Genomic DNA, 13,656 nt, shown 5'->3' with positions numbered 1-13,656 from the left:
TTGAGCAGAGCATTCTCTGCTTTCTTCACATTTCCTTCATCATGTAGAATAAACAGTAGTGATGTGTCTCTTTGGCGTGGTATTTATAGTAATATATCTCCTCATAGTGACATCCACAGTCACTTCTATTTTCCTATATCATATTGAATTTAATAGAAATCTTCCTACTACAAATGTCACTCTGTAGTATATTATGATTAAAATGACTTCCACCATGATTTCATGACTGAAAGAGACAGAATCTGAATGCTCTAGAAAAGGAAATTGCTAGCCTATAGAAGGCTGATTAAATCAGCAGGTTTTTTGGGAGTTGAAGTGAACATGGATGGTAAAGCTTAAGCAAGCACTGATGGACTCTTTCCTTTGTCACCAGCAAACCTGTCTATTTGTAGGTGATGTATCTGTGTGCTGAGATTCTTCATATATGAAGACACTTGTCTGTATAAAAATACAGATCCAAAAATGACTTAATACAGTTTGTTTTCTTTCCAGCACCAACGTTGTAAGAAGAAATGGTTGCACTCACTAACAAAGTTTTTCTTCTGTTAAACTTTCGAGACCGGATCTGCTCAAAACATGGATGAATCAGACTGTGAACATGGATATATTGCAACATCTCTTGGGAAGCACACCCCGTTCCGCTCTTGATAGTCAGCACACCTCTCTTGATTCAGGACAGCACCTAAACCTTTGCCTTACTTTTTAAAGCCCCTATGTAAATGCTGTTTTGAAAAGGGTTGAACTATAGCACATGCTTATGGGACTGCCTTATGTAGAGTCTCATTTCTTCATATCTTTCTTGATTTGCAGTGGAGGAAAATCTTTCTAAATGGTACCATGCAAAAGGCAGAAAATCATATATTCATCAACACGGAAACTATCCATTAAAGATCAGATTTTTTATATCAGACTGTGTCAGAGCAGCCCTGGGCTGGCAGGTGGAACCCCTGGGCTCTCTGCCAGCAGGGTTCCTCCAACCCGGCTCAGTGTGATGCGGTCCTACATGCATGTTCAAGGGGCGTGCCCAGGAGCAATAAGCTCCAGCACAATAAGCTCCGGAGTTTATTGCTTCAAATTAATTACATGTATAGACACACCCAGACTCTCACATCAGTCCTCGCACATCTTTCCTCATCCTGATCTCTAACATTAATATCTAAGAAAGCCTGCCTTGCTGGCTTGGCTGTTCTAATCAAACCTATAATGCCCACTTCATATCCTATAGATAAAAGCTGGACAGGGATCATGAATTGTTTGTCAGTTCCTGTAGAGATAACAAGGCAGCAGTATGCTAAGGAAGAGGTATTCTAATGTCATAGAACTTGCTCGGGTTATCAGAGACATAAGGAAGATGTGGGATTATGTGAGAAGGACAGGTTGCTAGAAGCAATATAACAAGTACATTAGAGAATGAGAGAAACTCTAGGGAACAAAGGGCTCTGAGGGGACTGACTGGGTAAAGTTCTGGCCATCAGCAATAGTTCTGGGTAAAAAGAAGAGGCTGCTAATTTTTTGGTTTTCATAGCTGAAACAATCCAGAGACTGGTTTGTTAGTGCAATGATCATTACCAGGATTCCAGGTTTTCATGGCTGGAACAATCCAGAGACTGGTTGCTAGTGCAATGATCACTACCAGGATTCCAGGATGATAAAGTGGCTTGTGAACGGAAGGTGTTCAGGACAATGCCACTTAGTAAAGGGTCTTTGCTTAAGTATCTAGTAATTTCCGAGTGATTTGAGATCATGGAATCAGAATGATTAAACAGGGGGGAAATGGAAAATATTCCTGCACAAGCAGATAACTGAAGTATATTACAACATATTCTGGATACACCTCTAGTCATGCTTGAGGGAGTAATGGGCTCCTATAGGCATGCAGCGAGGCTGCTCCGAAGTTCTGTAAATCCAGTGAGTTGGAGCAGATCTGATTAATTGAGTCTGCTGGAGCACAGCAATGAACATGCTCCAGCAGACTCCAGTGTCATGTTTATCAGCATCTCCATGCTGAAAAATGGTGATGGGGCACTTTAAACTAAAGCTCACTTTGATAAGCTTTAATTCAAAGTGCCCTGCCACAATTTTTCACTCTGATACATGTGACGCTTGGGTGCTTTTAATTAGCACAGCTTGCTAATTAACATGCCCCTCCCCACCTCCTGGAGTACATCTATAAATACCCACAGATTTCAAAGGTTTATAGGCAAAAATGCTACCACACACACATTTTACTTGTTTTTGATATAAGTAGATTAAAGTTTAGATGTAGTTACACCTGCTGGGCTACATGGATATATGCTACTATCTGCACAATGGCATATCCAGCAACTCGTCACTTAGTTTTCGATAGGGTTGACAATTTTCCCCATGAAAAGCGTGATGGCAGATGTTTTATCAACGATCAACATAATGAAAGGCCTGTTGAATTTAATGGTGACTGAAGGCTGATGAACTTTGCTAATTATTATTGCTGTGGCTGCTGCTGCCTCAGTGCCATTCTCATGAACTTTCAGCAGGGCCTTGTGAACCGCCTGTAAGGAAATGAGACAAATGTTACACTCTGCATATGGACAGTGAACAGAAGCTGATGATGAACTTCTTTTGTCAGGAGCCAGGCAGAAAAAAAGAACAGGATTGCTACAACTCAGTAGACCCAGGTCGTTGAATGGAAAACCTCCCCTGAACTGCAAAAGGAGCTTTTTCTTTGTTAGGACTCTAGGATTAGGCTCAACAGTATTATAATTAAGGAATAAATACAACAACTTTGTAATTTTTCAAGAAAACAGATTGGTTTACATGAACCAAATCACTTGCCCTTCCTCTCTACAAAAAAGGGAATTCTAGATGCTTGCTAAATGTTATGAATTCCTTTCACCAGTAGTCTCAACAGCACAAATAATTGTAGATTTAGATTGTAAAGAGCTATGTAGTGTCCAAAATATCAAAATAACCAGTGACAAGAATCTCTGTTGCCAAGCTCCACCATTTTTTCTCTTAGTATGGCTTTCTGCATCAAATGCTGTGGATTGATATTGCAGAACTGCAGTCTGTCCAAACATTAGCTCTTGTTTTGTTTTGTTTTGTTTTGCTTTTTAACATCTAGGAGGTGCTTTGCAACACCACTGAGAACTTGCTCTTTATGGTTGCTAGTCTGATTTAATAATCCCGGTGATAATGTTAGGATGTTTTCAGATTATTTTACTCATAAATAGCTGATTAAACTCATAAAAAGCTGATTAAACATGATTTAGTCATACATTATGATTTACTCATAAAAAGCTGATTAAATATATAAGGAAAACACAGCTTCCATTAATTCAAGGGAGGCCAGGATTCTCTCACAGTCTACTTGGTCTCTGGGGATCCTCAATTACTAAATTACTACTCTGGCTGCAACTCCACATGCACTTAACTGCAGAGTACATGAATTAACTTCAGAGTAAAGTGTCACCATCTACATGTGCAACACTCTTAGGCTGCAGTAAACTAATTAACATCACCGTAGGATAGCACTGTCCCCGACTATCTTATGGCAGGGTAATTAACTGCAGTTAAACACACGTGTAAATGCTGACTGCGGATATAACTTGTGCCCAGTTAGCCCAGACAGCAGTGGGCCAGATTCCTGTCTGTTGTCTAGCCATGCATCTCTGCACGTTTGGCACTCTTGTGCCCCAGCCAGCCCCTCTGCTGCCTGATGCTGCCACCCAGAGCCCAGGGCTAGTCCCTTGTGCCCCTGTCCCTGGTATAAATTGCTCCCCCAGCTCAAATTGCTGCTGTCCCAGGTGTATGTGTTGATTCTGCACCCAGGAATAATTTACTGTGGCTCAAACTGCTCCAGAGTGTATTGTTTTAAATCAATTGCATGTGTAGATGCACTTGCTATGAATAAGAATATAATCAGAGGCCTCAATTTAAAATGTATTGTCTCTGTTGCAATCGAGCAATTCTATTCTCCTGGCCAAGGATAGTTAACATGGTATTTTTAGTACTTGTAACCATTCATAATGTTCTGACCATTACAAGTACTAAAAATATCACTTTAACTCTCCCTGACCGGGAAAACTGAACAGCTCAATAGCAAAAGTCAATAACTTTTATATTGAAGACTTGGTTGTTATACCCTAATTCATTATATGGAAGATGTGTTTCCCCTATAAGTTTAATCATCTTTTTACTCAATATGAGTAAAGTAATTTGAAAGTATCCTGAAATTAGCATTGGGATAATACTGTAAACATTCATAATTATGTAACCATTCAAAATATTCTAGCCATTACAGTAACATTCAAATACTAAAGCTGAGTCTAGAAACCTTGTGTGTTCTCTGTAACGAATATGTTGGTGCCATAGTGTAGAAAAGACCAATAACCAGCTCCTACTGGTGTCACTGGAAGCAAAATCAAGCCCTCAAATATTCTCACATAAATTCAGACATCACCATCTCTGCTTACTAACTTACCTTTGTAACCTGTAGGCCATGTGCACCATTGATTCCAGACAGATCAGCATTGCTAGAGAATACTTCGGTAATGCCCATCTTCTCAAATAGTTGTTGTATGTCATAGGATCCAGTAACAGAGACTCTTGGGAGGTGCAGATTTATGCGTCTGTTCAACAATGAAAAATGGCAGTGAAATTTTGTACACAGATTTCAGATTATGATCTACAGTAAATGCTTTTTAATAATGTTTGGTGGTGCTTTTGTGGCTGTAAATGAGTCTGTATGTGGCTGTGTAATTTATATTTGAATAAAGATTGAACACTTCTGCAGAATTGAGTCTTCTCTCCATGCCTGGAAATTCTCTCTGGTTTAGTTGTCCTTGAACAAACATGCCCTTTTTACTGCCATAATTTCATTTTGTTATTGAGACATACATTCAACAAATGTTTGTGGGAATGAGAGAGCTTGGAGGGGAAGGCAGATGATGGTGTAGGTATAGGGATTATGAGTATAAAGATGAGAGGAAATGGTAAAAGAAACGATTAAAGATGAAGTCAGTGACAACATGGGCACGTCTCTGCAAACATGCATGTGAAACTTACAATGCCACAAACCTGTCTGCAGCACCACAAACCACACGTGCTGCATGTGCATGCATTTGCCACATGGCTAATTAGCGGCATTGGGGGGGGGTTTGACAATGGGAGATCACAGTGTCAAAAAAAAAAAATGCCCCAAATAAGTTGTGTGGCACACGTGGCTGCAGCATGTGCCACCTGAAACTAGAGCCTGGCCAGCGCTAGCCAGGCTCTGGCTGCCTCTCAGGTACCACGCACCTGGATAGCTGCCACTGCAGCCCCAGAAGGCCCCCAGAATCCCAGGTAAGGCTGCTGTGGCTAGCCCAGGTGTTGGCCCCAGCTTCCCCTACCCCACCCAGGGCAATTTGCCATGCACCAAAGCACACATGCGAGGGCATGCCTGGGGACAAAGAGCAGAGGCACAAATATGTGCCACTGCTATTTGTCTCCAGGGAAACATGTTTCTGCCCATGGGGATGTGCCACATGAGGGTAAATTAATCATGTTAACAGCATGAAAGTTAAACATATAAAACCAAAAAACCAACAAAGTCAACATGTTACACTTCATGTTACACTTAAGGCATGATTAACCAGTTAATCACCTGGCGACATGATCAATCAATTAACAGCATGGTAAAAAGAGGAATAAGCTACAAAGTTGCTTCTTGCTGGTACAGGAGGAACCTGGGATTGGGCTCTGCCTGCACTGGCAGTAAGGTGTGATGGGGTCTATTATGCAATCCACACAATCACATGCGCATGTGGCATGGCAGGAGACACAATTGTGTGGGTCATGAATTAAATCCCATTGTTCCTTTACCTGCTCATATAGAGGAGGCCCAAGTCACAGCAACCTAGGAACTGCTAAATTGGTTCACAGTGTGTATATGCTGAACAAGGAGCTAGAGTTGCAGATGCACGAAGCTCTACTTCATGGCAAATGGTGGGGAGTATTTTACAATGCTACTTAATCAGCACAATGAGTGTTGAACTAAGCTGTCTGATTTAATGTCTTGCCATGGCATAGACTTTCACCTAAACTACAGTAAAGTATCTGTTGAACAACAACAGTAGAGTTACCTGGTTTTAAGTGATTTTCTCCATTTACACACAGTTTCTTTCACCAGAGCATTCTCCACTTGTTTCATTTTTCCATTGTCAGGTAGAATTAATATTGCTTCTGCAGTTCCATGATAAGGTATCTGCACCACCTCACAAAACAGCTGCTTATCATAGTAACTTTCATATTCTCCCTCTTGTCGCATCATGTTGACTTTAATAGGTGTTTTTACATCCACAAAAAAATCTTCCTCAGAAGTTTGTATAGGTGCAAAAGGATTTTCCCAAGAGGCTAATGAAAAACAGGAAATAATTGAGTATTTGAGGGAGAGAGAAATACTTAATCCAAATCAGAGTAATTCAAATGTAAGAAGCTCATATTAGAGAGTTTAAGTGAATCAAAGTTTGTTTTTATAAAGCAATTTTCATTTTGTAACCTACCAAACCAGGCCAGAGCTTATATGTGGCTTTTCTTATATGGCTTTCTTTTTATATGGCTTTTCTATAAACGTCAGCTATGATGAAAAGCAGTTGAGGGAAATGAATAAATATTGTTTTCATTCCTTAAAGATTTTTAATTTGAAAAGAAAGTATGTTTATTTTAGTGTTAAATCAGGGGATCCCAATTTCAAGTCAAACTATTGCTACTTACAGTACAAAAATAATTTATAAATTAAAAATTATCTTCATACTATTTAACATAAGGAGCTAACAGGCAGACATGCCCCCTCCTCCACCACATTAAGAAGTGTGGTGTGTATGGCGGGGGCAGGTAAAGAGACACAATCCCTCTTAGGACTCTAAAGACCATGAGAGAAATGTTCATCCCTTAGGATGGCGATATGAAGTCCATGCCTCCATGACAAGTCAGACTCCTCTCCCCTTGAGCTTTCTATATTTCAGGGAGAGAGGTATAAGGAATGCATGACATGGCATACTGTTTATGAATGCAATAGAATTGACCCAATTCATTTCTTGTTTTAATTCTTCATTGAGAAGAATTTGCCAGCAGGCAGCTCAGTAGGTCTACAAGTCAGGTGTGCTGTTAAAATGATGTATTGTGGGAGCTTAATAAACATTACTGGTATTTTAAGGTAGCAAGGACTGTTATACCACAACATCTGAATTCCAACATAACATAGGACATACAATTTCACCACACTACCCCTCCACTGGGGCCAATAATTTATGTTTGACTAAAGTATATCTTCTGGAAAGTCATCCTCTACAGACATCCAGAAGAGTCCAGCACTTACTCCCCTTAGTAGTTTAGCCTATCATGTTAAAAATTTGTTTCTTATATTTAATTAGATTTTTCTTTAAGTTTTGTTCATAGGATCTTGTCAAGCCTTTTCTGCCCTTCTATAGTTTCATTCTAATCGAGGAGGATGGACTGCTTTATCAATATCTGAGCTCTAACTGCTGGTTCTCCCATTAGGCTACATCAGCACAATTTCCTCCTCTGTATGCAGGCTCACCAGAAATGTTTTTGTAAAGTTTCAATTGAGCCTGTCCCAAAGCTGTGCACTTTGAGAGCACCAAGGCTCCAGTGTGGGAGCAGTCCACCTGATGAGTCTACTTGGGGAGTGTGAGGCCTCCTGTCAGCAGTGGAGATGAAGAAGCAGAAGATGGTCAGCCATGGATAGTTTGTGAGGTTGGTCTGCCCAAGAACTGGAGATCCTGGAAGTGGCAGTCCTCTGGTTCTGGGAGAGTCCATCTGGCAGATTGGCCCCAGAACCACACATCCTGAAAGAAGTGAGTTCCCAGGCTTGGGGATGGGGATCGTGAAAGCACCAAGTCCCTGGCCCAGGCAGTGTATCTGGTAGAATGCCAGTGTCTGTTGCTCACGAGCAGGCACTCGCTCCAGGAGGACTGTGTCAGGGCTGGGCTACTGAGATCCCAGGATCTGTGGTTCTGGGGTAGACAACCATGCCAGAACATTCAGGTTCTCTGCCTGAAAGTCCCGGTAACTCTGGCTCTAACAGTGCCCAGTTCTGTGCTCCACAGCAGGAAGCCCTGGGCATGCCAACAGGAGCTAGGGATCTCAGGGCTTCTGAAAACCTTGCTGCAGAACCTGGAAGTGCTAGAACAAGCTTCCCACTGTGTTTGGTGATTCTGAGATAAACGTGTTTGAGTTTGGTCTAAATCAAACCAAACCTCCCTCAAAAAAATTGAAATGTTCCACAGTTCATGCCTCCTGTTTTGTTTTGTTTTAATACCTCTTGCCTTTAGCTTCAGTCCTGAACATTTGGTTCTGCCATAGAAGTTCACTTTATTATCTTATCATATGGTTTATCTTTTTTTTTTTCTTAAAGGCAGGAACAATATTTTTTTGCTTTAGATCATATTCAGCTGTCCAAAGACTAATTTAAATACATATCCATGTGTGCTTAATGTCTTACCTTTGAAGTAGATGTAGTTAACAAGAACCATTACAGTACTTGGATCAAGACTACCAAGAAAATTTTGTATTTTCCCATGGGTTTTTTTCTCAACATAATCATTGATCTGTTTCTTAGCTTCTGATGGATTATGGAAATTACTAGAAAGAAATTCTGCTTCATAAAAGCCTTTTATGTCATTTAAAAACTTCTCTAGTGGCTTAAATCCCCTATCTGTAAAGAGGGCATTTCCCAGACTGATCTCGATCTCATTGTCAGGCTTATTCAGCATGTAAAGTAGATGATGAAAACCTTCATGTATATCCTCTACCTGAACCTCTGTCAGGTTAAAGCCCATTCCTACAAAAATCTGATTCAGAGTGGTTGACTTAGCACCCACTGCCAACATTGCAAAGGCAGTGGAGATGCTTATAGGAGAAAAGAAAATATTCTTGTTAGGTTCCTGTAGCATAGCCTGTTTGTAGAAGCTAAATGTAAAATCAGCATAACTAGAGCCTCGTGTCGGGCAGCCCTGGTTTATGATGTCATATGCTCCACTGTGTTCCAAAAGTTCTTTCTCATCTTTGTGCTTGCCAGATATATGATGACAATTGGCAACGGCATAGAGACCAACGAGGACCAAACACAAAAAGGTAAAAGGTTTCATCTTCCTTTCAAATTACTCTGGAATAAAATAGAATGAAATAGATGAGTATAAAATAATGATGATCTTGGTAACAATTAATAGCTAGTGGCTTACCTTAGTTATCATAGCTCTTACAGAAAACAAATGTAGAAAACCCCCAAATGAACATGGCATATCTAAAGATACTGTACACTTGATAGTTTGGTTATATTTGCTAATATGCCAGACATAATAAAAATTGTACTACACCATGGCTATTTAGGATAAGCAACTTTGTTCCTCATCTTTTGTAAAACAGAGTGTAGTTTTCTATAATGCTAATGGCATAATCTTCCCCTGTATGGCTATGTCTACTCCATGTCATTGGATATAACTGGTAATTAAGAGGTAGGGATTAAAACATAGGCCTAAGTGTACCTAGAGTTGGAACATAATCTATTTGGCTTCCTCTCAGTGAGTGCATCTGCATTTAACTATATGGGGATGTTGTTACTGCACCATGCTTTAGTACTTTTGGAAGTTCTAAAACATGGTGCAGTAACCACCCATACAGCACCATACAGGCGACGCATGCTTAAATTTCACCACTTCATTGCCATAGTGGTGCACTATAAGTGCAGAGTGCGCCACTAGGATGACATAGCTAGTGATCACGTGTAGACCTGTGTGATTGTTACGTAGCCATAGTATGCCATATGGTGACATAGTGTATCACTATATCACCGTAGGGAGATGTGTAGATGCATCCAGTATGTAGAAGGGGCTGCTATTATTAACTTCCTGCCTTCCTTATGGATAAATGGAGAGAAATTAGCCCTCCTATATAATTTGCCTACACGAGGAGTTCCAAAAAGTGTGAGAATGCATACAATCTATATTTTCCCTAGGTTCCACATATATGGTCCATGCTATGTAACTTCGGGGGGGGGGGGGGCACCCTAAACTGGCCCAGATTGGCTAGCCAAGACCCTGATGGGAAAGAGGAATTCCAGTACCTTTTAGAATTCTAGGGACACCTCTGTAGTTTTACCTTGGAGAAGACTGGTTTCTTTTGGAGTTGCTTGACTCTATCATGGGACACTTTGTTCAACCATAGTGGACACTTTGTTCAACCATTAGCAAAAGCCATGCTAATGCGCTAATGCACAGTACAATTAGCCTACTGCACATTAACTATCACAAAAAGACCATGTGCCAGTGCTACAGTAGCACCGGTTACTGTGCATTTAGTTAGTACCTCATATTAAATGTGCCCACTATGTTCCAGTGAGGATTAATTTGATGAGGCCTAATTCTTGAGTGATGGACAATGTAGCAATAGCAACAGATGAGAGAGCCACCAGCAACAGTCTAGAGCAAGATATCATGACATAGGCTAGAGAGGACCTCCTGAGTTATTGCTGTCAGTCTCTGCTATTGTAGGCAACAACATTATAATCTGATTTAGAAACATAACAAGATTAAGTCTTAAAACCTATTGTTTCCTCACTATTCTAATGGTTAGAAACCTTTTTATAACTTCCCTCTAAATTAATTCATAATGGGCATGTCTACATGAGACGCTAACTGAGCAGTAGCCTAATAACACTGCGCAATAGCACATCACAGCACGGTCAGTACTAATATGCTACTACACAGTATTATTAGGCTACTGCACAGTAGTGTCACTAAAAAGGCACTTGCTGGTGCTACTGTGCAGTAACTCTGGTTACTGCACATTTATTTAGTACTTGGCTATACAAGTACTAAATAAATGCACAGTACCACAGCACATTAATGAACATGTAGACGAGCCCAATGTGCACCTATTTGTTTTTGTGCCAACAGTCTTTTAATGTCAGTTTTTCTTCTCTCTCCCTAATGTTTACTCCATTTATGCATAAATATATCTCATTCTCAGCCTTTTTTTTTGCTAAGGCAATCAAGCTAGCTTCTCATCAGTCCCTGTTTGAGGGAAGCAATCTGCTCCACAGGAATGAGAAGGGGTTAGAGAACTACTTGGAGAAGGAATAAGACCTACTTACAGTTTCTTCTGGGAGCCAAGTTCTAGATGTCTTGGTGACAATCAAGCTAGTGTCTTGCTATGATGCCTTGTTAGTCTTTTTTTGTTTGCATGACCTACACAAAATTTGTGCTTGTGTATTACCAAAATCTGAGTGCCATTGCCCAAGAGATGGTCAGTTGCCATTAAAAGATGACAAAAATGTTGATCTGCAAAACCAAATGTTTCAGTATGGCCTGAGACCAGAGCCAGTTATTTTTGTGTGTCTAATATGGAATGTTGTTTTCAGTCCAGTGGAAAATGAGAGCACAATACCTTACGCATTTGAGCGAGTATCTCTCTATTAAAAAATGAGGTTGACCCCCATTTTTAAAAGCATTTGTTGCTGAAAACAAATATCCAGAAGCAACAGAATATTTTTTTGATTGAGATAACCGCCTTCTAGTCATGTCTATTTCCTATTTATCCATAATTTAACATAGTGTTTAAGAAAGCACAAATGATAATCTGTCAAAAGCAATTTTATACAGGGCAGGATGACATAGCTGTTCTCAACATGTTGGAAGTAGATCTTTTGCTCAAAATAGAATGTGTGAAAGTTGTAGTTTTTCCATATTCTTTTCTCTTTAGAAATGTTAATTATTTTAATCATTACTTTGAAATTTGAAAATTTCTTGCAGTACTATTTTAATAATCTGTTTTTAATAGCCTTGGGGATAGGTGAAATGATGCAACTGATGTGATCTGAAGTTTATAAAATAACCATAGTATGATATTTGTCCCTTGGAAAGGCTGGAGCATCATCTTCAGTTCAAACCTGAAAATCCAGAAGTCAAATCTCTGCCAGTCCCTGAGTTAGGGATGATAGACAAGGGTGATAGGTTTGTTTATTAATGATCTGTTCCAGCTTATTTTTATATTAGTCACAAGGACACTTATCAATGTGTTGCATTTACAAAGTTAGTCTTCCCTGAAAGACTAAAATAGATGCATTTTGGTGGATTACTCAAATACTGAACCTCAGAGAATGGGACTGCCCAGCACAAAAAGGGTAGCTCAGCAATATTCTATTTTTGAATGGTTAAAAATATCCCCAGAACTTCAAAGGGCATTTATGCTAATTTGTTTCATGTATATTTCCACTATCACAGCCCGTTTTGCTGGTCTCCTGAGGATATGTGTAAGTAATCTTTCACAGCACCAGCTACAGAGAACAGTCACAAACATGAATAAAATAATCTTATTACAAGCACACCACAGATCTTTGCAAACATCTATTCAAAGCAATGAATGTTTTCTAAGGAAAACCAAATGCAGTACTTACAGAATCAGGGCCCTGTTGTGTTGATCTGATCTGCACGTCCTCTTGTGCTGTTATTTATGCTGCTTAGTGACATTCAGCTGTTTTCACGATTAAACATTAAACAGAACAAATAACAATATTAAGAAACCGAGCAAAGGCTAAAGAAACTGTTTTTTCAGGTCATCTAAGATGCTCTCACTCTATCCAAACAGTGCAGAATATAGCCAATGACTGCAGGGTCACTTGGACAGCAGCAATGCTTGCTGTCAATGATCCTGTGGAGGCCTCCCAATTCAAACATTGTGCAATTACGGCTTTACTGGAAATTAGAAATGTCTGCCCAGGAACCACTAGTACACACAATATGATTTCTGGCAACAGGGACTAGTCATCGGTGCCAAGAAGATAAGACCCACTGCAGTCTTCAGACATGGTGGGAGAGCATAAAAACATAGCGGGAAGCAGCTCACAGCATAGCGTGGGAGTAAAGCTCTATTGCCAAGGTGGTATCTGGAACCCACCAAAGGATTTCCTTTCCCTGTATCTTGCTGGAAATACACATGGTTGGAGCCAAATCTTCCTAAAGATCTCCAAACTGAACAGGCACCAAAAGGCACCTCCCATACTTCTTGCACATGACTGTAACCCCATGCAGATGAGGAGATGATGCATAACTAGCAATTTTATTGCCTATGGCAGACATACTCTCAACCACTCCCTTCCCACTTTTGGTACCTGGCAGGGTTGCCAATCCAACAATTCTTTTTACTGACATCTGCAAACTTTTTACTGACAACCAAAGTTGTTTACTGACATATGCATTACATAACATAAATGTAACCCTTTTTTCCAGACCCAGGACAACAGGACATCTCGGAGGAAAGGCAGCAAGAGGGCACAGCAGCCCCCCTGGCTCTCCAGGGACCTAGCAGACCTCCTGAGGCTAAAAAGAAAGGCCTACAAAGGATGGAGGATGGGAGTCACCTCCAAGGAGGATTATTCTGCACTGGTCCAGTCCTGTAGGGAGCAGACCAGGAAAGCCAAGGCTGCAACTGAACTCCAGCTAGCTTTGAGCATCAAGGACAATAAAAAGTCCTTTTTCAGATATGTGGGGAGCCGGAGGAAAAGCAGGGGCAACATTGGACCCCTGCTGAGCCAGATGGGGCAACTGACAACTGACGCCCACGAAAAAGCCAACCTATTAAATAGGTACTTTGCGTCAGTCTTTCATCAGTCCCATGGGA

At 40.4% G+C, this 13,656-nt stretch overlaps 1 protein-coding gene across 1 annotated transcript; it reads right to left on the bottom strand.

Annotated features, from left to right (window-relative positions):
- Positions 1 to 2,207: 2,207 nt before the first annotated feature.
- On the bottom strand, positions 2,208 to 12,564 carry LOC102369915 (alpha-1-antitrypsin-like). The gene is made up of 5 exons (XM_006025479.3): positions 12,434 to 12,564; positions 8,483 to 9,145; positions 6,102 to 6,372; positions 4,460 to 4,607; positions 2,208 to 2,528 (listed from the first exon to the last, which is right to left on the bottom strand). The coding sequence occupies exons 2-5, from the start codon at positions 9,126 to 9,128 to the stop codon at positions 2,334 to 2,336; spliced, it is 1,260 nt and encodes a 419-aa protein (XP_006025541.1). The 5' UTR covers positions 9,129 to 9,145; positions 12,434 to 12,564; the 3' UTR covers positions 2,208 to 2,333.
- Between the last annotated feature and the right edge of the window lie 1,092 nt (positions 12,565 to 13,656).

The sequence above is a fragment of the Alligator sinensis genome, unplaced genomic scaffold (assembly GCF_000455745.1).
Source record: "Alligator sinensis unplaced genomic scaffold, ASM45574v1 scaffold47_2, whole genome shotgun sequence".
NCBI classification, from domain to species: domain Eukaryota; kingdom Metazoa; phylum Chordata; order Crocodylia; family Alligatoridae; genus Alligator; species Alligator sinensis.
The sequence above is the reverse complement of the archived record's forward strand: the minus strand, read 5'-3'. Positions and strand labels throughout refer to the sequence as shown.